This window comes from Neoarius graeffei, chromosome 19 (genome assembly GCF_027579695.1).
Source record: "Neoarius graeffei isolate fNeoGra1 chromosome 19, fNeoGra1.pri, whole genome shotgun sequence".
Taxonomy (NCBI): domain Eukaryota; kingdom Metazoa; phylum Chordata; class Actinopteri; order Siluriformes; family Ariidae; genus Neoarius; species Neoarius graeffei.
In genome coordinates, this window is record NC_083587.1 from 57,073,791 (window position 1) to 57,096,458 (window position 22,668).

At 41.7% G+C, this 22,668-nt stretch overlaps 1 protein-coding gene across 1 annotated transcript; it reads right to left on the bottom strand.

Annotated features, from left to right (window-relative positions):
• Window positions 1-12,171: 12,171 nt before the first annotated feature.
• On the bottom strand, window positions 12,172-14,166 carry LOC132867980 (hepcidin-1-like). The gene is made up of 3 exons (XM_060900952.1): window positions 14,074-14,166; window positions 12,905-13,000; window positions 12,172-12,270 (listed from the first exon to the last, which is right to left on the bottom strand). The coding sequence occupies exons 1-3, from the start codon at window positions 14,164-14,166 to the stop codon at window positions 12,172-12,174; spliced, it is 288 nt and encodes a 95-aa protein (XP_060756935.1).
• Window positions 14,167-22,668: the final 8,502 nt, after the last annotated feature.

The window sequence follows — 22,668 nt, forward strand, 5'->3', positions numbered from 1 at the left end:
GTGAGACTACCACTTAAAAGATCACTGATGTCACTGTTTGCGCCGTCTAACGACATCACGTGACGTCCACCCACTTTCGCTAACTCCACCCAATGTGTCCACCCACTTCCAGCCAGCATGGTTCAGCGCGGTTGTAGTCGAAATGCAACTCCAACAGCCTCACTCAGCTCGACTCAGCCCAACTCAGCACGGCACGGCTCAGCCCAACTCAGCCGCGTTTGTAGTGGAAAAGCGGCATAAGATCCAGGTCTTTAAAGGGGTTTCTGATGATCTTTGTGAATGATTTACCTGAGAGATAAGAACCAACACAAGTGAGAATCAAGCCAACTGTTGTTTGTTTACACTTCAACTTGCAGCGCTTCGTTGTAGAGACACGAACGAAAAGCTTTAAAAAAATACTTAAACGTGCAAAAACAATACAGGATTCATTCAGCAGCGATTTGATCCCGAGGTCCTTTACCCAGCCACATACAAAAAAGTTGTAAGCCTCCATACTCTTCCACGCTTTCATGTGTTTTGTGGTGTAGAAGGACGTCTGCAACACCAGATAGTTCAAGATGTTGGGGAACTTGACTGAAGGGTAGTTTTCGAGATCGTATGACAAATCCTTCTTTCCCAGACTGTAGAGGTCGATTCCATTGCACATAGCAATCTTCTGTATATATGTAAAGTGAGCAGTGGCTACGAGATTACGAGCATACTCTGATAAGTTATTGCTAGTTGTTTGCACTACGGCAGCCATTTAGACCACCAGCTATTTCACTTCAGGTAAAACCGCTAAGAAAAGTCATGTGACTGAAACCCAGCAATATCCAGGTCATCTAGCTGGGTCCACATGATCCACTGGATACCATTCTTCCGGCCTTCAGTTGTCTTCCTCATGATCCCGTCGATGACCAAGAGGAAGCGGGAGAGCAAACAACCCTGATTGCACATTTTTCATTTGTACATAATTTTACAAACTGTACGGATTTTTCCTTCCACTTTTAATCATTATTCATGACATTCATGACATCAAATCCCAATTAAATCCATTCCGGCTCCAGGTTGTAGCACTACAAAATGTTAAGTTCTAAAAGGAGAGGGGAGGGGGTGAATACTTATGCAAGCCGCTAAGGCACTGATGGGCCCTTGAGCAAGGCCCCTAACCCTTGAGTGTGGATTGAAAGCATCTGCTACCTGAATAAAAAGCGTGTGAATGTAAAACAAGCCACTGTTGGTAACATCCATCATGCAGTATGCTGTAAAAGGTGTACTCATTAGTGTGTGTGTGTGTGTGTGTGTGTGTGTGTGTGTGTGTGTGTGTGTGTGTGTGTGAAATCAGAAAGCTCAAGGAGAAACCAATAATCCCTGATGCTAATTTATACTAACGACTCTAGTTTGTGTCGCAAGTTTGCCTTTTTTATTGCTCCATCCATTGTCGTTAAGAGTTTGAGAAGTATCGACTTGCAGAAGGTTGGCTTTTGCAGCTTTACCTCAGCAGTGATTTAAATGCAAATTATAAATCGCGACAGACAAAGAGGCCGTGACTGAAAGAAAACAGTCGACTGGTTTCATGGAAAACCATTAACACCTAAGCCTCATATGCATATTAAACCCTTCAGTCATCAGTTTGTAGGTGTGATATAACTGTAACTTGTCTAACCTTTCTTTTTTTTTTTTCAATTTTGATGACCAGCTTCATCCAAAACGGTGCGTACCTGTCATCCAAACTGATGAGTATCATGAAAAGTGCCCTTAGGCAGACTGATCAGACTGAAGAACACTAAGCTGATCCAATCATGGAGGAGTAGGAAGTCATTAAGGAAGTCATTCTTGCTGATAGTTGGTCTACTCTGAGTCTGGATTTGGTTGATTATTCGGTAACAAAATGGTTTTGCTGCATGTTGTTATTAAATCAACATCAACACCACCACAGAAAACAGGTCACCAACATCACACTTCCTTGATTTGATCGAGGAAGTGACAATTCAGTCACATTTGAAATATTATAAATGATTCAACCATGTATGTAGACTGATATTAAATAGTGTGGCTAAAAAGCAACATATGATAATTTACTGTACGTTATATTGTAATCACTGGGGGCTGTAATACATCTAGTGTAGACCTCCCACTCAGGCAGAAGAATGGTCATTTCATGGCTTTTTATTAAACTTGCTGGATGTACAGTCCTGTGCAAAAGTCTTCGGCACATGGAAAGAAATGCTGTAGACCAAAAATGGCTTAAAAAATAATGAAATTAAATGTTTCAACATGAAAAAAGTACTATAATGAGTGCAGTTTTATAAGGAAATGAGCTGTAGGTTTTTCTGAGCATCCTGCAGAACCAGCCACACTTCTTCTGGACACTTTTACCCTGTCCACACTAGGGATTTTGTACCGATACGAAACTCGTACCGCAACACCTGTCCACACTAGCAACTATACCGGTACTGTAGCGGTATAACTGTATCGGTACGAAACCCATAAATGTATGGGTTTCGTACCAGTACAGTATCGGTACTGTAGCGCTTCGCTGTAGTGTGGACAGATGAAGCGGTTCTGTATCGATACAAATATAATGCGCATGCGCAATGAACCATTCCTACTTCTTCCAGGTCATTCATACAATATAATACGCACGTGCTTTCCATGATTCGTTTTCTTTGTTTCTTTCTCAACTGCCTCGCGCATTTTATATGATTTGACTGAATAAACGACCACCAGAAATACAGACTGTACATTGACAACAAAAAGCACACACACACATTGTTTCATCCGCCATATTCTCGGAAGGCGGATTTCAACTACCGTGAAAGAAAACCGCAAACATTTCTCACTAGTGTGGACAGATGCACTAAACTGTACCGGTATACTTTGTATCGATACAGTTATACCACTCTCGTACTGGTATATATGTGAACACAGCTTTAGTCACACTCGCTTCTTCATTCTTCGTTTGCAACCACGTGGCCAAAACTGCTTGTCATTGACCACCACTATGTTGGAGGAGATATATATAACATACAGCTCTTTTTAAAATGAAATAATCATAGAAGCCTTTGATTGTTGGATCACACACTCGATGTCACGTTTGACAGCGGCGAGTTTCTGCACGACCAGGCTATTAAAGGATCCGATATTTCTTATATATTGTGATATTTCATTAATAACTACTTCATAGCACTTATCCATCCATCCATTATCTGTAGCCGCTTATCCTGTTCTACAGGGTTGCAGACAAGCTGGAGCCTATCCCAGCTGACTATGGGCGAGAGGCGGGGTACACCCTGGACAAGTCGCCAGATTATTGCAGGGCTGACACAGAGACAAACAACCATTCACACTCACATTCACACCTACAGTCAATTTAGAGTCACCAGTTAACCTAACCTGCATGTCTTTGGACTGTGGGGGAAACCGGAGCACCCGGAGGAAACCCACGCGGACACGGGGAGAACATGCAAACTCCACACAGAAAGGCTCTCGCCGGCTGCTGGGCTTGAACCCAGGACCTTCTTGCTGTGAGATGACAGTGCTAACCACTACACCACCGTGCCGCCTTCGTAGCACTTACCATTGATGAAATGTTCACTGCATAATCGTGTGGTTTTTGCTTTCTCATCGCTTAGATCAGCCTGGTTTATGTTGGACAGCTAGTGACGTCTCTGCTCCATGGACAACTATCTTGTTTTTTCTCCTTGATTATTTATGATTGCTGGAGTTCTATAGAACTTATAAGTCCCCTTGTCTCGACTAGAGTTGTGCCCGCATCCAATTACAGAGTCAATATGGTGCCTTTGAGACTTACCCATTTTCAAAAAAAAAAAAAAAACTGAGATTTTCCATTGAACTTCATATTCATTTTATTAAGTAGATGTTGTGCTGTTAGAAATGCATGTTGGTCAAGCTCCAACACTTTTTATAAATTAACTGCAAGCAGACAATGTACATGCAAACAGCAACATATGTCCACCCTGTCATGGACAAATTCAAAGTACAGTAAACACATTGTAATTACATAGTGATTATAAAATGTACATTTGCAGAAAGCTATTTAGTCCATTTCTTAACAATATATTTTAGTTAATGGGAAAAGTATTTGGATAATAATGAAATTATGGCAAACTATTTGTTTCTCTATAAAATCTGCGAAGAGTTGTACTTTCTGTTCTAAATAAAATCTAACAACAAATATATCTGGTCAAACTTTCAAACAATACTATTTGGCCCTCATTTGTTTATTAAGGAATCACACAAAAGGTTTTGCTAACTTGTGAAAATAATTTGTTTATTTTCATAAAACATGAAAATGACAGGGTGGACAATGACATGACAGGGTGGACCTTGGGCATGACAGGGTGGACATGTTGTGAAATGCCATTGAATGGCCTCATAAATGCAATAAATCTAAAGGAAATTGTGTAAAAAAATGGCAGAGGTCCTTTTCCCATGTACAGTAGCGGGAAACAGACTTCATCATCCTCACTGACAAAACAGACTGGTTTTGATCCACTCTACCTGCATGCAGCCACTGAATAAAGATGCCCAAAATGAGCCATTAATGTGGCCTTCTAGTGTTAAACTCTGTACATCATTTTGAACAGTAAAAGTCAAACATTCAACTGTAGAACAAGAAGAAAAATGTGACGTTCTTCCTGATCTCATTTCGACTGACCTCCTCCCACGATAGGTAAGATCCACAGAATACTTTGCTCTCTTCATATGGCCCTTTTCCACTACCCTTTTTCAGCTCACTTCAGCTCACTTCAGCCTGACACGGCTCGCGTTTCGACTACCAAAAACCAGCACAACTCAGCTCGCTTCAGCCCTGCTTAGCCCCTAAAACTCGCACCGTTTTGGAGTGGGGCTGAAGCGAGCCAAGCCGTGCCGAGTGAGGCTGGGGGCGTGAGCAGACACTCCCCTGTGCACTGATTGGTGAGGAGGAGTGTCCTCACATGCCCACACACGCCCCGCGAGCGCGCTGGGATCTGTAAACACCGCAAACCCGGAAGGAGAAGAATTACGAATTACGAGAATTTCTGAAGCCTTATGCGCCTCGCCTCATCTATACGCTCTTGCCAGTATCTGTCCGCGTTGTCGGTGACAACAAGCCACAGCACCAAGACCAGCAACACTAACGACTCCATGTCCTCCATGTTTATTGTTTACTATTCGGGTCGTGAGACTACCTCTTAAAAGATCACTGATGTCACTGTTTGCGCTGCTTAACGACATCACCTGACGTCCACCCACTTTCGCTAACTCCACCCAATGTGTCCACCCACTTCCAGCCAGCACGGTTCAGCGCGGTTGTAGTCGAAATGCAACTCCAACAGCCCCGCTCAGCCCGACTCAGCACGGCATGGCTCAGCCCGACTCAGCCGCGTTTGTAGTGGAAAAGCGGCATTAGAGTAGCCAAAAGCAGTCTGGGCATGCTTTTGGAGCTTGTATGTGGACGCGATATTTAAAAAAAAAAAATCTCGTTGCCGTTGTCATGTGGATGTAGCCTAACAGGGAGTTCTTTTTTGTCAACCTGGAACGGCCATCACTGAACAGAGGTGGGGGTCTAAGACATCATTCATCAGCCACCTACTATCCAGCCATCAGAATTCTGATTCTGATTCGATGATGATCCATGAGAGGATAAATACCTGATACTCCCTATTAGTCAGACAGAACTGAGGAAGCCTTTCGGATGAGAGGTTTTCAAGAATCTTCAAACAAGTCCAGTTGCTCTCTTCTATCACCCACAGTTTACTATGACCTGGATGACTGAGAATCTTCACAGACAAACCTCTTCTTATGTTTTTCAGTTTTGGTTTTCTCTTTTGCGAGCTGTGCCTCCAATATTTCAATCTGTTTTTTCAGTTTCCTCATTGAACTCCTTTGAATACTTTCCCCTTGACGCCGTTGCCTGAAACACAAAATATTTGTAAGGATTTTTATGATTTTAGAGAGTTAGTTATCAATATGTCATTTTTTGGGGACATAAACAGTTGATAACTGTCCTTCAAATAAATCTAAACTTTCTGATAAGTCATCAGCTAAACTTCCAATGATCTAACCTGGACGGCCCTGGCTGAGGCTGATTTTCAGGAGTTTCAGGAGCTGCAGGGGAGTCAGGTGGTGTCTCTGACTGCAGCAAAGCACTTGACTTTTTGCCTCTCTCCATTTCTTTCTTTTTGCCCTCTTCTCTCTCTCACTGAGCTCACTGATACCCTTCTTCTTTCCAGTATCTCTGTCTTTATTCCATCTGTACATTTCTTTCTCAAGGTACTTTCTTCTTCTGTCCGGGTCAGCATCACAACGTTCCCGATATCGCCTCGCTATCTCAGCACCTTTTGAACTCATTCCTTTCTAAAAGACAATTCAGAATGTTTCCTTACACACATTAATTGGCTGTTAAAGTGTTTCAATATACATATTACAACAGCTATTACACACATTTAGCATAAACTATGCGCATATCCTTCCTGTCATGAACCATGTCCACCCTGTCATGGAAGGCTTGCTGACAGGGTGGACAATGGCAGGGTGGACATTTTTGGCCAACATTAGCATTTAATGAGCACATGGTCGACCTTCAGTTAGCAACATCTATTCAGTTAGCAAGGTGACTGTGTACTGTTTTACAAATATATTTTGAATTTCTGAAAGGTTTTTATATTAATTGATATTTCACTATGACAGAGTGGACATGTTAAGCTTGACAACATCCGACTACACACATATGATGAAAATTACTAAATATAAGCCACTGTTTCAGCATCTATTGAAGAAAGACAAAATGATGGTAGTGATGTCACTGAAGACATCAGGGGGTTTCTTAAAGGGGCAGTTGCCCCATAATGACAGGGTGGACAGCAATTTCAGGGACACGCGCAAAATGTTCAATATTATTAGAAAATAGAATATACATGATCAAAAAATTCATTTTATCAAATAACTTGTTGTGGGCAATAAAACTATGATTTTTTTTATTTATTTAGTCTCATTTAACCACTTATTACACATACTGTACGGTAGTTAGCAGAGCAGTGTGTGGGACATGCCAAAACCACGTACATCCAATGAATAAAAATGGTATAAAATGAAGGAAACACATTTCAAGAGACTTATCATTGTACTGATATGTGTGTAAATGTTTGTCCATTTATAATAAGACCTCAGAGTTTCATTAGTCTGCTACATTTTCATGATGACTGAGTGATTCTGATGAGGACACCAAAGGCACTTAATAGTGATATTGACTCTACAGCACAAAGAGTCAGCATAGCAAAGAAACAAAAGGAATTATTGAGCGTAACAACCTCTCAAGCATATCTTCTATAGTAAATGTGCGCCATGTGAGTTTGTGTATATCCTCCAAAATGGCCGACTTCCGGTTCAAAGCCTCATGCATAATAAGCTATGACATCACTGTGCAAACGAAGAATTTTACACCAAAACCCAGTAGCTTTCATTATGTTTTCTTTTTTTATTCTGAAAAGTGAACATAAGTTGAGGGCAGGGCATTGTACAGGCCACTTGAGATCTTCAATATCAACCTTGGCATACCATGGAACTTGTTTTGTGCACAGGGGCATTGTCGTGCGGGAACAGCTTTGGGCCACTTAGTTCTAGTGTAGGGAAATTGTAAAGCTACATCATACTTACAGTATCAGTCAAAAGTTTGGACGCGCCTTCTAATTCAATGTTTTTTCTTTATTTTTATTAATTAAAAGTCACTTCATGTCTTGAAGTAATGATGGATGTCATTTCTCTTTACTTAGTTGAGCGGTTCTTGATATAATACTGTATGGATTACTACAGTTGTGGATGGAATAGGACTTTTACTGTCCTATTATTTACTATTTACAGTTTATGTCAAGCACATTCAGAAGGCAAGAAACTCATCCACTAATTAACTTTTGACGAGGCACACCTGTTAATTGAAAAGCATTCCAGGTGACTAGAAGAAGAAAAAAAAAGAAAAAAACTTTATTCGTCACATGCACACTTCAAGCACAGTGAAATTCATCCTCTGCATTTAACCCATCTGAAGCAGTGAACGCACGCACACACTCAGAGCAGTGGGCAGCCACACCAGAGCACCCGGGGAGCAGTCAGGGGTTCGGTACCTTGCTCAAGGACACCTCAGCCCAAGGCCACCCCACGTGAACCTAACCTGCATGTCTTTGGACTGTGGGGGAAACCGGAGCACCCGGAGGAAACCCACGCAGACACGGGGAGAACATGCAAACTCCACACAGAAAGGCCCTCGCCAGCCACTGGGTTCAAACCCGGAACCCTCTTGCTGTGAGGCAACCGTGCTAACCACTACACCACCGTGCTGCCCCATGACTACCTCATGAAGCTGGTTAAGATAATGCCAATAGTGTGCAAAGCATCATCAAGGTAAATGCTGGTGACTATGCAGAATCTAAAATCTCATCATCATCTCTAGCCGCTTTATCCTTCTACAGGGTCGCAGGCAAGCTGGAGCCTATCCCAGCTGACTACGGGCGAAAGGCGGGGTACACCCTGGACAAGTCACCAGGTCATCACAGGGCTGACACATAGACACAGACAACCATTCACACTCACATTCACACCTACGGTCAATTTAGAGTCACCAGTTAACCTAACCTGCATGTCTTTGGACTGTGGGGGAAACCGGAGCACCCGGAGGAAACCCACGCGGACACGGGGAGAACATGCAAACTCCACACAGAAAGGCCCTCGCCAGCCCCGGGGCTCGAACCCAGGACCTTCTTGCTGTGAGGCGACAGCGCTAACCACTACACCACTGTGCCGCCCAGAATCTAAAATATGGAACATTTTGTTTTTAACATTTTTTTTGTTATATATATATATATATATATATATAATGTTATTTCGTAGTTTTGATACCTTCAGTATTGTTCTACAATGTAGAAAATAGCCAAATACAGAAAACCTATGAATGAACAAGTAGGCATTGTCAAACTTTTGACTGGTACTGTATATGACATTCTATACAACTGTGTGTTTGCATCTTTGTGGCAACATTTTAGGAAAGAACCACATATGTGTTCAAGTATCCACAAATTTTTGACCATATAGTGTAGTTATCCTCATCTCTTCGGGAATAAAAGCTGCAGTTTTTTTTCTCAGTTCACTAAATTGCCTGATGTAATAAAGCTTGAAATGTTTAAAGTACTAAGAAAGACCAAGCATGCAACGTTATCCACATGCTCACACTAAGGATGAGCAAAAACCTCAGTTGCTTTACTTTCACCTAATAAGAGAGTTTTAAAGGCATAACATGAAGAAAATATCCTAAACATTCTGAACTCTTATGGGTTCTTTGATTGCCTCTCTGGGGAAACCATTAAAGGTCCAATGTAGAACCCAGTAATAGTAATAAACAAACCAGCAAATGCCATGCTAGTCAAATCCCAGAGATACAAAAGTGGTGCATCCAATCCATGATGACTGCAGTTTTTTTTAAAAGCATGTTAATGTGTTAACCAACACTCCACACTCATCACCTTGAATTTTCTTTCCCAAGTAGCTCCTACTTGACTTACTTGACTTATGGTGGCTTCCAGTACCAAGCTTTGATGATGTTCCGCCACAGCAGTCTATCAGCCATAAGTACCTTTATTTCATCATTGTCATCAAGTCCGTTGTTAGTGTGCCGCTCCCACCAGTTCACATTGAGGGCCATCGTGAGCATGTGTAGCACCCATCTATCTATCTTCTTGGACAGTTGTTGAGTCAGGGTCCACGTCACTGAGCCGTAGTGTAGAATGGATTCCACAATCTTGATCAAACGTCATTTGTAGCTCCTAATTCCTCTTTAAACAGTTGTAGTTTCCCTTCTTGTGCATTTCATACCTTGTGGTCTTGACCTTTTTCTTGTTTCATGTTTTGAATTGATTTACAGCGTCAATCCTGAGATTGAGATGCTGACCTCTTCTCCTCAGACCTCCCTGATCCATCCTGATGCCCTATGTCTGGTCGGAGTCTCATCACATCGCTCCTGTGGAGGACGGCCCCATATGGACAGTTGAAAGTCACACTTGGAAGATGCTCTGGACCTTCCAATGCTCTTATAGCCGAGGACTACAGCTGACTTGCTAACTTTAAGATTGCAGTTGTCATGAACAGTTTTGCACTCAAGTTTCCATCAACTGAAGAGTTATAACATCAACAAAACTGACTTTGTTTTAAAACTGTTAATGTTATAGTCATGTTGTCTGTTGTCACCGAAATGAGGATGGGTTTCATTTTGAGTCTGGTTCCTCTCAAGGTTTCTTCATGTCGTCTGAGGGAGTTTTTCCTTGCCACCGTCGCCACTGGCTTGCTTATTGGGGATAGATTAGGGATAAAATTAGCTTATGTTTAAAGTCATTCAAATTCTGTAAAGCTGCTTTGCGACAATGTCTATTGTTAAAAGCGCTATAAAAATAAACTTGACTTGACACTGGATGATGTTGACTTGTGTTTTGGTTCCAGCTCTGAAGGTCAAGCCCAAGTCAAGGATAAGCCTCAGTAGAGAGCCCATGATGACGTCCTGCTCTTGCCCATACACTTCTGTTCCATATGATGTAAATCAGGAGAGCACACTTGAGGTTGTTGCCTTGCTTTGTGTCCCATTTTAATGTCTTAAAGCTACTATTAATTACCCTAGTCCTGGGTTATGACTAAACTGCAACCGGTGGTGAGTCACAGGTCCAGGAGGACTTGAGTATTGGCAAAAGTGGAGTTACCCCTTAAATCACTGTTGCTCCCAGGTCTGCTCGGACCCTGAGTGGTAGCACCTGCCTGGGTTCCAGCTATGGGTTAAATAGTACATTACCAATAAGGCGCTGGCAGCAGGGCACTTTTCGGTGCAATGTGGCAAATGAACCCAACAGGGTCAATGGCACACCACCTGATGGCATGCGGAAGAGCCACTCAAATGGCCAACAGACGGCATCACTCAGCAAGTCAGTTGTCACTGTGGGGCAACTTCCATACCCATCAGGTCTGCGTGCACCAAATGGCATCAGGTCTGGAGGTCCAGAGAGACAATACGACAGGGGCACGACATCACTTGTCTTACCTTATTGTGCAAGGTGCTTCAGTAGGAAAGGAGAAGCAGTCTGGTGCGGGGCGGGCCTCATGGCCCATTTGCGTTTCTGCCCATCCATTCTGGCTAGCGATGGACAGCCACCAACAACAATTAATTACCCAAAAACTTAATAGCAGCAAGGAAGCTCTAGCAAGAAGCGCTGCCATCTTTAGCATCATGTTTGGCCTTCATGAAATACAACAGCACACATGCAAATTGTACAAAACTTGTTTATTACAAAAAAAGTGTATCAATAATGATCAATTTGACATTTACAACAAGCATTTGCTTTGGCAGTATGTAGAAAATACACGCAACTCCTAACAAATATGTCACTATACTCAAGTTTTCTTCATTTGTTAATTTACATTTTTTCCACAAAATTGACATGTATTTAAAAAAAAAAACCCACACAATATTGACAAACATCCATCCCCATGTCAACAAGGGTGAAATTTAAATGAAGATTAATCTCAAACTTAATCATGTGACGTCATCATTCACCACTATGCATATAGTAGCATATAGGCTACTTTTGGATTAAATTACACTTTAACAATGCTAGATAAGCAAGCTAGCTACCTATACAAAGAACTACAATAATACAGGTTTAGCCATCATTAATAATTCAAGAGCAGCTTCCTGATGTTAACTCACTGATCAAGTTCACTGTTCAGCTAGCTAAACTTATGTAACCTGTTTTCCCATCACATGATCTAGTTTGTGATGAAATTCTGATGTTTGGTAAAATCAGGACGTACTTTAAATTGGCAGTGTATAAGAATACAAGTGGAAAGGCTGGACTTTGGTTTTTTGTAGTCAAAAGATAATTTTCCCCAGGATAATAAAAATTCTCAAAACAATTAAAAAAAAAAGTCTGGCTAGGTTTCTTCACTACATAGATGCGCATTAGATCATATCATAACCTCAATCCTTCTTAACCTCGGTATATGGTTTAAAAAAAAAAAAAAACAGCATTTTAGCCCATAGTGTTGGAGCCATTCAGCAGGTGAACTTAAGAAAAATGATAAATCAGTCCAGCAGGATAAATAAGTTAATGTCCTTTCCCGTGAGTGAGTGCAGAAACGAGCACATGGTCCATATTATTAGAACTTGCAGCAGTACCCACAGCCTTTATTCTTACAGCAGTTGTAGCAGTAAAAGCACAGAGAGAGGTGGCTCTGACGCTTTGTTCTGAACAGCACCTGGGGAGAAAAAACAACCCCGTGAAGCTTTAAATGACTCAGCCTTTTTTCAACTTGTCTTAGGACGAGTGTTAATGATTTACAGTGATTTAGGCCCATTATTGAAATGAACTAATTTTGATCATAATTTTGCCTTTGAAGACACCAGTAACAGTAATTCCAGTTTTTATAGAGTTAAGGATCAGAAATGATAATCACCCGCAGCCATTGGCAGCAAACTAAAGACAAGAGAAATTCAACATCACACCAAATTATTACCGGTGAGCCAAAACATGTTTGCTAGAATGAAAATTGCATCTTTAGAAAGTCCTTTAGAAACTGCTCTGTTGAGCTAGCATAGATTTAAACATGCAAACCCTTGCTTTGATTCAGCTAGTGAGTCAGAGTTTTCAAATACTTTCAGTTTACAAGAGTCAAATGAAAAATCCAGTCAAAAACTTCAAGTTCAAAACAGTTGGAGGTTAGGTGCCTTGCTCAAGGGCACTTCAGGGAATTGAACCAGCAACCTTGTGGTCCAAAAGCTGCTTCTCTAACCATTAGGATGTGGCTTCCTTGTTTGAGCAGCTTTATTCACATTTACACATGGGGCTAAACCACCAGATATCATGTTGAGTAAGTACATGGTGATTAGTACCTCAGGACTCGTCTCCTTCGCCAAATCCAATGTTGCAGCCACGCCCTGATCCAGATTCTGAGGTGCGTCGCTTTCCACTGGTTCCTCAAGCCGTACCTGAGGATCGAAAGCAAAATTTAATGGAATTAAAACTGAATTTCATTACTTATAACATGTGAAGTGACATGGCATAAAAATACAAATTAAATCTAATTTCAAATTTGTGTAAAAGTAAAAAGGAATAAAAAACAATTAAAATATTTTAAAAAAGGTTTGACATGATTTAAAGGAATTGAATAAATACATTTCCTTAAAACAAGAAACTACAAGTTTAAATTCTCATTTAAGTTTTTAATATTAATAAATATTTTTTTTTTAAATGAGGCCATCAATCATTCTGTACGCAAACATATAAAAACAGCTATATATGTATTTAATGTAATCAAATAATTAAACAAGATATTGCAATGAACAAATGATATGCAAATAAACACTTAAATGGGAAAAAAAAAAAACACACTACCGTTCAAAAGTTTGGGGTCACCCAGACAATTTTGTGTTTTCCATGAAAAGTCACACTTTTATTTACCACCATAAGTTGTAAAATGAATAGAAAATATAGTGAAGACATTTTTCTGGCCGTTTTGAGCATTTAATCGACCCCACAAATGTGATGCTCCAGAAACTCAATCTGCTCAAAGGAAGGTCAGTTTTATAGCTTCTCTAAAGAGCTCAACTGTTTTCAGCTGTGCTAACATGATTGTACAAGGGTTTTCTAATCATCCATTAGCCTTCTGAGGCAATGAGCAAACACATTGTACCATTAGAACACTGGAGTGAGAGTTGCTGGAAATGGGCCTCTATACACCTATGGAGATATTGCACCAAAAACCAGACATTTGCAGCTAGAATAGTCATTTAGCACATTAGCAATGTATAGAGTGGATTTCTGATTAGTTTAAAGTGATCATTGAAAAGAACAGTGCTTTTCTTTCAAAAATAAGGACATTTCAAAGTGACCCCAAACTTTTGAACAGTAGTGTATTTTTAGAAAATACTTAAAATTAAATAAAATATAAACACATGCTTAAATTTAAAAAAAAGTTCTACTTTTAATGTGATTATGAAAAATAACTTTATTTTAAAGTGTTAATGTGTAAACAGGATATTAAAGGGAAAGTGATGTTTACCTCAGACTCTGGGAAAGGAACAGCTGCACTCTGGAGCGCGCAGACGCACATGAGGATGATGGTGACGGCGCGCGCGATGCTCATTGGCTTCATTTTGTTGTTGTTTGTTTTTAATCAGTCGTCCCTTCAGAGTCGTTTAAAATAAATGTAAGAACTTTCACTAACTTTTTTTTTGCTCCTGTTTCGGAGAAGGTTCTTCTGTAAAGCTTCCTCTGCTCCTCTCAGACTCCCTCTGCGTCTCCTGGCGACCTGAAAACTTCGCGCGCCGAGCTGCTATTTATGCGCGCGCTGTTTTCGCTACACAAGCCCCGCCCCTTCCCGCTAAGCGCGTGCTTGCGAAACCCAGTGGGATTTCCAGTTCAATCTGTTTAAAAGAAAAAAAGGTTAAAGTTTAATCACACACATCACACACATCTCATTATCTCTAGCCGCTTTATCCTTCTACAGGGTCGCAGGCAAGCTGGAGCCTATCCCAGCTGACTACGGGCGAAAGGCGGGGTACACCCTGGACAAGTCGCCAGGTCATCACAGGGTTGACACATATGGCCCTTTTCCACTACCCTTTTTCAGCTCACTTCAGCTCGCTTCAGCTCACTTCAGCCCGACACGGCTCGCGTTTCGACTACCAAAAACCAGCACGACTCAGCTCGTTTCAGCCCTGCTTAGCCCCTAAAACTCGCACCGTTTTGGAGTGGGGCTGAAGCGAGCCAAAGCGAGCCGAGTGAGGTTGGGGGCGTGAGCAGACACTCCCCTGTGCACTGATTGGTGAGGAGAAGTGTCCTCACATGCCCACACACGCCCCGCGAGCGCGCTGGGATCTGTAAACACCGCAAACCCGGAAGAAGAAGAATTACAAATTATGAGAATTTCTGAAGCCTTATGCGCCTCGCCTCATCTATACGCTCTTGCCAGTATCTGTCCGCGTTGTCGGTGACAACAAGCCACAGCACCAAGACCAGCAACACTAACGACTCCATGTCCTCCATGTTTATTGTTTACTATTCGGGTCGTGAGACTACCGCTTAAAAGCTCACTGAATCAGTGACATACAGAGCATAGTGGACGAGTTCGCGGAGCGCAAGGCTCGTCGTATGCCCTTCAAATAATGCGCGCAGTAGGCTATTGATGTTTTATTATGAGCCATGTACAGTATGTCGCCTAATGTTTTTTTGTTTCTGAGTTACATGTTCGTTTGAAGGACTTAATGTACAAAATAACATAGTTGCACCCCGGAGTGTTGAAATTGGTAAACACAGTGCATTCAGTGAGGTTTGCACCGCCCTCCTTTTATTTCTGACTCTTCCTGTCACCACTCTGAGCGCTCATTCGTATGCCCTTCAAATAATGTGCGCAGTATAGGCTATTGATGTTTTATTATGAGCCATGTACAGTATCCTAATGTTTTTTGTTTCTGAGTTACATGTTCGTTTGAAGGACTTGATGTACTAAATAACATATAGTTGCACCCAGTAGTGTTGAAATTGGTAAACACCGCAGTTGCGGACATTTTGTAGCCTGAAATGATGTTATGATAAGCTTTAATAAAATGCCCGGTCATTTGCCCCGCCCCCGGCCCGGCTCTGACTTGTTCCGCCACTGTCACTGATGTCACTGTTTGCGCTGCTTAACGACATCACGTGACGTCCACCCACTTTCGCTAACTCCACCCAATGTGTCCACCCACTCCCAGCCAGCACGGTTCAGCGCGGTTGTAGTCGAAATGCAACTCCAACAGCCCCGCTCAGCTCGACTCAGCTCGACTCGGCACGGCACGGCTCAGCCGCGTTTGTAGTGGAAAAGCGGCAATAGACACATACAACCATTCACACTCACATTCACACCTACGGTCAATTTAGAGTCACCAGTTAACCTAACCTGCATGTCTTTGGACTGTGGGGGAAACCGGAGCACCCGGAGGAAACCCACGCGGACACGAGGAGAACATGCAAACTCCGCACAGAAAGACCCTCGCCGGCCACAGGCCTCAAACCCGGACCTTCTTGCTGTGAGGCGACAGTGCTAACCACTACACCACCGTGCCGCCTTCGTAGCACTTACCATTGATGAAATGTTCACTGCATAATCGTGTGGTTTTTGCTTTCTCATCGCTTAGATCAGCCCGGTTTATGTTGGACAGCTAGTGACGTCTCTGCTCCATGGACAACTATCTTGTTTTTTCTCCTTGATTATTTATAATTGCTGGAGTTCTATAGAACTTATAAGTCCCCTTGTCTCGACTAGAGTTGTGCCCGCATCCAATTACAGAGTCAATATGGTGCCTTTGAGACTTACCCATTTTCAAAAAAAAAAAAAGCTGAGATTTTCCATTGAACTTCATATTCATTTTATTAAGTAGATGTTGTGCTGTTAGAAATGCATGTTGGTCAAGCTCCAACACTTTTTATAAATTAACTGCAAGCAGACAATGTACATGCAAACAGCAACATATGTCCACCCTGTCATGGACAAATTCAAAGTAGAGTAAACACATTGTAATTACATAGTGATTATAAAATGTACATATGAAGAAAGCTATTTAGTCCATTTCTTAACAATATATTTTAGTTAATGGGAAAAGTATTTGGATAATAATGAAATTATGGCAAACTATTTGTTTCTCTACACTGTAAAAAAAGAATAGTTGAGAATACTTGAAATTTCAAGGCAACATTCTGCATTAAGAATTTTATGTTTTGCCAATGATGTGCCCATGATAATCCAAACTATGATAAAACTGTTATCTTTATTAAGAATTCTTAATTAAGTCAATTTTCAATTCCTCATTCTGCCAACATAGATTTCTCTTTTTGCTGAACAGTGGCATTCACAGTAGTACAAAAAGGCAATTGAGGTTATCAGACTTTTTTCACCTTTATTTGGATAGGACAGTGTAGAGACAAGAAATGAGCAGGACGGGGAGAGATCAGGAAATGACCTTGGGTCTGAATCAAACCTGGGTCGCCGGATTTATGGTATGGCGCCTTATCCACCTGAGCCACGACGCCATACCCACAATGTGGGTTTTAAAAATTTTTGTAATTGTGTAGAACAATGAAAAAAGGCATGTATAGTTTAATGTTAAATTGTGATAACCTCAGGGGCGTCGTGGCTCAGGTGGATAAGGCGCCATACCATAAATCCGGGGACCCGGGTTCGGTTCCGACCCGAGGTCATTTCCTGATCTCTCCCGCTCATTTCCTGTCTCTACGCTGTCCTATCCAAATAGAGGTGAAAAAAGCCCTAAAAAAAAAAATTGTGATTGCCTTTTTGCACTACTGTGAATGCCACTGTTCAGCAAAAAGAGAAATCTATGTTGGCAGAATGAGGAATTGAAAATTGACTTAATTAAGAATTCTTAATAAAGATAACAGTTTTATCATAGTTTGGATTATCATGGGCACATCGTTGGCAAAACATAAAATTCTTAATGCAGACGGTTGCCTTGAAATTTCAAGTATTCTCAACTATTTTTTTTACAGTGTATAAAATCTGCGAAGAGTTGTACTTTCTGTTCTAAATAAAATCTAACAACAAAGATATCTGGTCAAACTTTCAAACAATACTATTTGGCCCTCATTTGTTTATTAAGGAATCACACAAAAGGTTTTGCTAACTTGTGAAAATAATTTGTTTATTTTCATAAAACATGAAAATGACAGGGTGGACAATGACATGACAGGGTGGACCTTGGGCATGACAGGGTGGACATGTTGTGAAATGCCATTGAATGACCTCATAAATGCAATAAATCTAAAGGAAATTGTGTAAAAAAAAAATGGCAGAGGTCCTTTTCCCATGTAGGGGGAAACAGACTTCATCATCCTCACTGACAAAACAGACTGGTTTTGATCCACTCTACCTGCATGCAGCCACTGAATAAAGATGCCCAAAATGAGCCATTAATGTGGCCTTCTAGTGTTAAACTCTGTACATCATTTTGCACAGTAAAAGTCAAACATTCAACTGTAGAACAAGAAGAAAAATGTGACGTTCTTCCTGATCTCATTTCGACTGACGCACCTCCTCCCACGATAGGTAAGATCCACAGAATACTTTGCTCTCTTCTTAGAGTAGCCAAAAGCAGTCTGGGCATGCTTTTGGAGCTTGTACTTCTTTAGAATGTTTCCACTGACCATTTTTGCTATCGATTGCTTCTCTCTGTTTGTTTTAGCATTTTCAAATTTTTTCTAATGTCATCAATCAGGGGATGTATGGAAAAGAAGAGCTCTTTTGATGGGTGAATTCACTTTTTGATGTCCCAACAAAGAATTGACTTTTGCACTTGGTGATTTGGATGCACTTTCTTTCTTGGCCCTATGGAACCTCTTCTTATACTGTGGGTGGTAGAAGAGAGCAACTGGACTTGTTTGAAGATTCTTGAAAACGTTTCACCTCTCATCCGAAAGGCTTCTTCAGTTCTGTCTGACTAAGGCCCTGTCCACACGGCAACGGATTCAGGTGAATCTGATAAAATTGTTTATTGTTTCAGCCTGGCGTCCACACGGTACCGGCGTTTTGGGTGCCCCAAAACGAAATCTTTTGAGAACGGGTTCCAGAGTGGAAAAATCTGGCAACGGCACCGTTGCGAAGTCGTCTGGATGAGTAGAATGGATTTGTTTACGATTACGTCACAACCACATGACTGTGAGTGCTTCACGCCGGGTAGAAGTGTAACGAACTCGAAGCGAGTTGTCAACAAATCCTATAACTTGGTTCATGAAATGCGCTTACAAAATATTTTCACTGTGAATATTTATTGTGTAATGGTGCAAAGTGAGAGAGTGAGAGAGAGTGAGAGAGAGTGAGAGAATAGCCCTTAGGGCAGAGTCTTTAGTCCAAACACTGCAGAAGCAGTATAACCAAAACCGCACACCGCCCGTGCGCTTTCCAAAAACAAAAACAATCCCGCCAGCAAAAATAGGGAAAAAAAAGGAGCGATCTCACCTCTTCAGATGTTGGTTTAAGTCCGACAATACAGTCCTCAAAAAGGGTGTAGAAGAACAAAGTAATCCATCAACGTGTAGCATTCAATTTATTCCGGACCATTAAAGAATTCTGGAGGATATCAGAATGTTGGCGTACCGGCTTCCATCCACCCCCATTCATTCCTCTTTCCGCGTCTCCATTCAAAAAACGAGCACATGATTTAAAGGGACTATATCCATAGGATAGGGAGTGAGAAGGTGTGTGCGTGTGACAGTGACAGGGTGAGTGACAGGGAAGAACCTAGGCTCATGCTCGCCCTGAATTTCTCTTAAAGTGAAGGCAGAAGAATGTTCAGTGCCTGGCCAGGCTTTCTATGTATTAATTTACATAGACGTTTTAATATGAAATATAAATAAGTGTCTTAGACAATAGATACTATTTTACGCTATTGATTAATAATCAAAACTTCATGTGGCTACAGAAGAAGGGGTTTATGCGCACGCGTCCTACTTCATCTATTGTTCTGGTGTCTCTGATGGGACCATCTTACAGCGCACGTAGAGGTGTGGCATGTGTATTGCATCGTTTTCAGCAAGCGTTGCATTGCCATATGTACCTGTAGTAATGATGGATGTCAATGTCGCCATTGTAATGATGGAATGATGGATGTCATTTCTCTTTACTTAGTTGAGCGGTTCTTGATATAATACTGTATGGATTACTACAGCTGTGGATGGAATAGGACTTTTACTGTCCAATTATTTACTATTTACAGTTTGATTATGTCAAGCACATTCAGAAGGCAAGAAACTCATCCACTAATTAACTTTTGACAAGGCACACCTGTTAATTGAAAAGCATTCCAGGTGACTAGAAGAAGAAGAAAAAAAAAGAAAAAAACTTTATTCGTCACATGCACACATCAAGCACAGTGAAATTCATCCTCTGCATTTAACCCATCTGAAGCAGTGAACACACGCACACACTCAGAGCAGTGGGCAGCCACACCAGAGCACCCGGGGAGCAGTCAGGGGTTCGGTACCTTGCTCAAGGACACCTCAGCCCAAGGCCACCCCACATGAACCTAACCTGCATGTCTTTGGACTGTGGGGGAAACCGGAGCACCCGGAGGAAACCCACGCAGACAACATGCAAACTCCACACAGAAAGGCCCTCGCCGGCCACTGGGTTCAAACCCGGAACCCTCTTGCTGTGAGGCAACCGTGCTAACCACTACACCACTGTGCTGCCCCATGACTACCTCATGAAGCTGGTTAAGATAATGCCAATAGTGTGCAAAGCATCATCAAGGTAAATGCTGGTGACTATGCAGAATCTAAAATATGGAACGTTTTGTTTTTAACATTTTTTTACTACACATATATATGTTATTTCGTAGTTTTGATACCTTCAGTATTGTTCTACGATGTAGAAAATAGCCAAATACAGAAAACCTATGAATGAACAAGTAGGCATTGTCAAGCTTTTGACTGGTACTGTATATGACATTCTATACAACTGTGTGTTTGCATCTTTGTGGCAACATTTTAGGAAAGAACCACATATGTGTTCAAGTATCCACAAATTTTTGACCATATAGTGTAGTTATCCTCATCTCTTCGGGAATAAAAGCTGCAGTTTTTTTTCTCAGTTCACTAAATTGCCTGATGTAATAAAGCTTGAAATGTTTAAAGTACTACAAAAGACCAAGCATGCAACGTTATTCACATGCTCACACTAAGGATGAGCAAAAACCTCAGTTGCTTTACTTTCACCTAATAAGAGAGTTTTAAAGGCATAACGTGAAGAAAATATCCTAAACATTCTGAACTCTTATGGGTTCTTTGATTGCCTCTCTGGGGAAACCATTAAAGGTCCAATGTAGAACCCAGCAATAGTAATAAACAAACCAGCAAATGCCATGCTAGTCAAATCCCAGAGATACAAAAGTGGTGCATCCAATCCATGATGACTGCAGTTTTTTGTAAAAGCATGTTAATGTGTTAACCAACACTCCACACTCATCACCTTGAATTTTCTTTCCCAAGTAGCTCCTACTTGACTTACTTGACTTATGGTGGCTTCCAGTACCAAGCTTTGATGATGTTCTGCCACAGCAGTCTATCAGCCATAAGTACCTTTATTTCATCATTGTCATCAAGTCCGTTGTTAGTGTGCCGCTCCCACCAGTTCACATTGAGGGCCATCGTGAGCATGTGTAGCACCCATCTATCTATCTTCTTGGAGAGTTGTTGAGTCAGGGTCCACGTCACTGAGCCGTAGTGTAGAATGGATTCCACAATCTTGATCAAACGTCATTCGTAGCTCCTAATTCCTCTTTAAACTGTTGTAGTTTCCCTTCTTGTGCATTTCATACCTTGTGGTCTTGACCTTTTTCTTGTTTTGAATTGATTTACAGCGTCAATCCTGAGATTGAGATGCTGACCTCTTCTCCTCAGACCTGCCTGATCCATCCTGATGCCCTATGTCTGGTCAGAGTCTCATCACATCGCTCCTGTGGAGGATGGCCCCATATGGACAGTTGAAAGTCACACTTGGAAGATGCTCTGGACCTTCCAATGCTCTTATAGCCGAGGACTACAGCTGACTTGCTAACTTTAGGACTGCAGTTGTCATGAACAGTTTTGCACTCAAGTTTCCATCAATTGAAGAGTTATAACATCAACGAAACTGACTTCGTGTTAAAACTGTTAATGTTATAGTCATGTTGTCTGTTGTCACCGAAATGAGGATGGGTTTCATTTTGAGTCTGGTTCCTCTCAAGGTTTCTTCATGTCGTCTGAGGGAGTTTTTCCCTGCCACCGTTGCCACTGGCTTGCTTATTGGGGATAGATTAGGGATAAAATTAGCTTATGTTTAAAGTCGTTCAAATTCTGTAAAGCTGCTTTGCAACAATGTCTATTGTTAAAAGCGCTATAAAAATAAACTTGACTTGACACTGGATGATGTTGACTTGTGTTTTGGTTCCAGCTCTGAAGGTCAAGCCCAAGTCAAGGATAAGCCTCAGTAGAGACCCCATGATGACATCCTGCTCTTGCCCATACACTTCTGTTCCATATGATGTAAATCAGGAGAGCACACTTGAGGTTGTTGCCTTGCTTTGTGTGTCCCGTTTTAATGTCTTAAAGCTACTATTAATTACCCTAGTCCTGGGTTATGACTAAACTGCAACCGGTGGTGAGTCACAGGTCCAGGAGGACTTGAGTATTGGCAAAAGTGGAGTTACCCCTTAAATCACTGTTGCTCCCAGGTCTGCTCTGACCCTGAGTGGTAGCACCTGCCTGGGTTCCAGCTATGGGTTAAATAGTACATTACCAATAAGGCGCTGGCAGCAGGGCACTTTTCAGTGCAATGTGGCAAATGAACCCAACAGGGTCAATGGCACACCACCTGATGGGATGCGGAAGAGCCACTCAAATGGCCAACGGACGGCATCACTCAGCAAGTCAGTTGTCACTGTGGGGCAACTTCCATACCCATCAGGTCTGCGTGCACCAAATGGCATCAGGTCTGGAGGTCCAGAGAGACAATACGACAGGGGCATGACATCACTTGTCTTACCTTACTGTGCAAGGTGCTTCAGTAGGAAAGGAGAAGCAGTCTGGTGCGGGCCTCATGGCCCATTTGCGTTTCTGCCCATCCATTCTG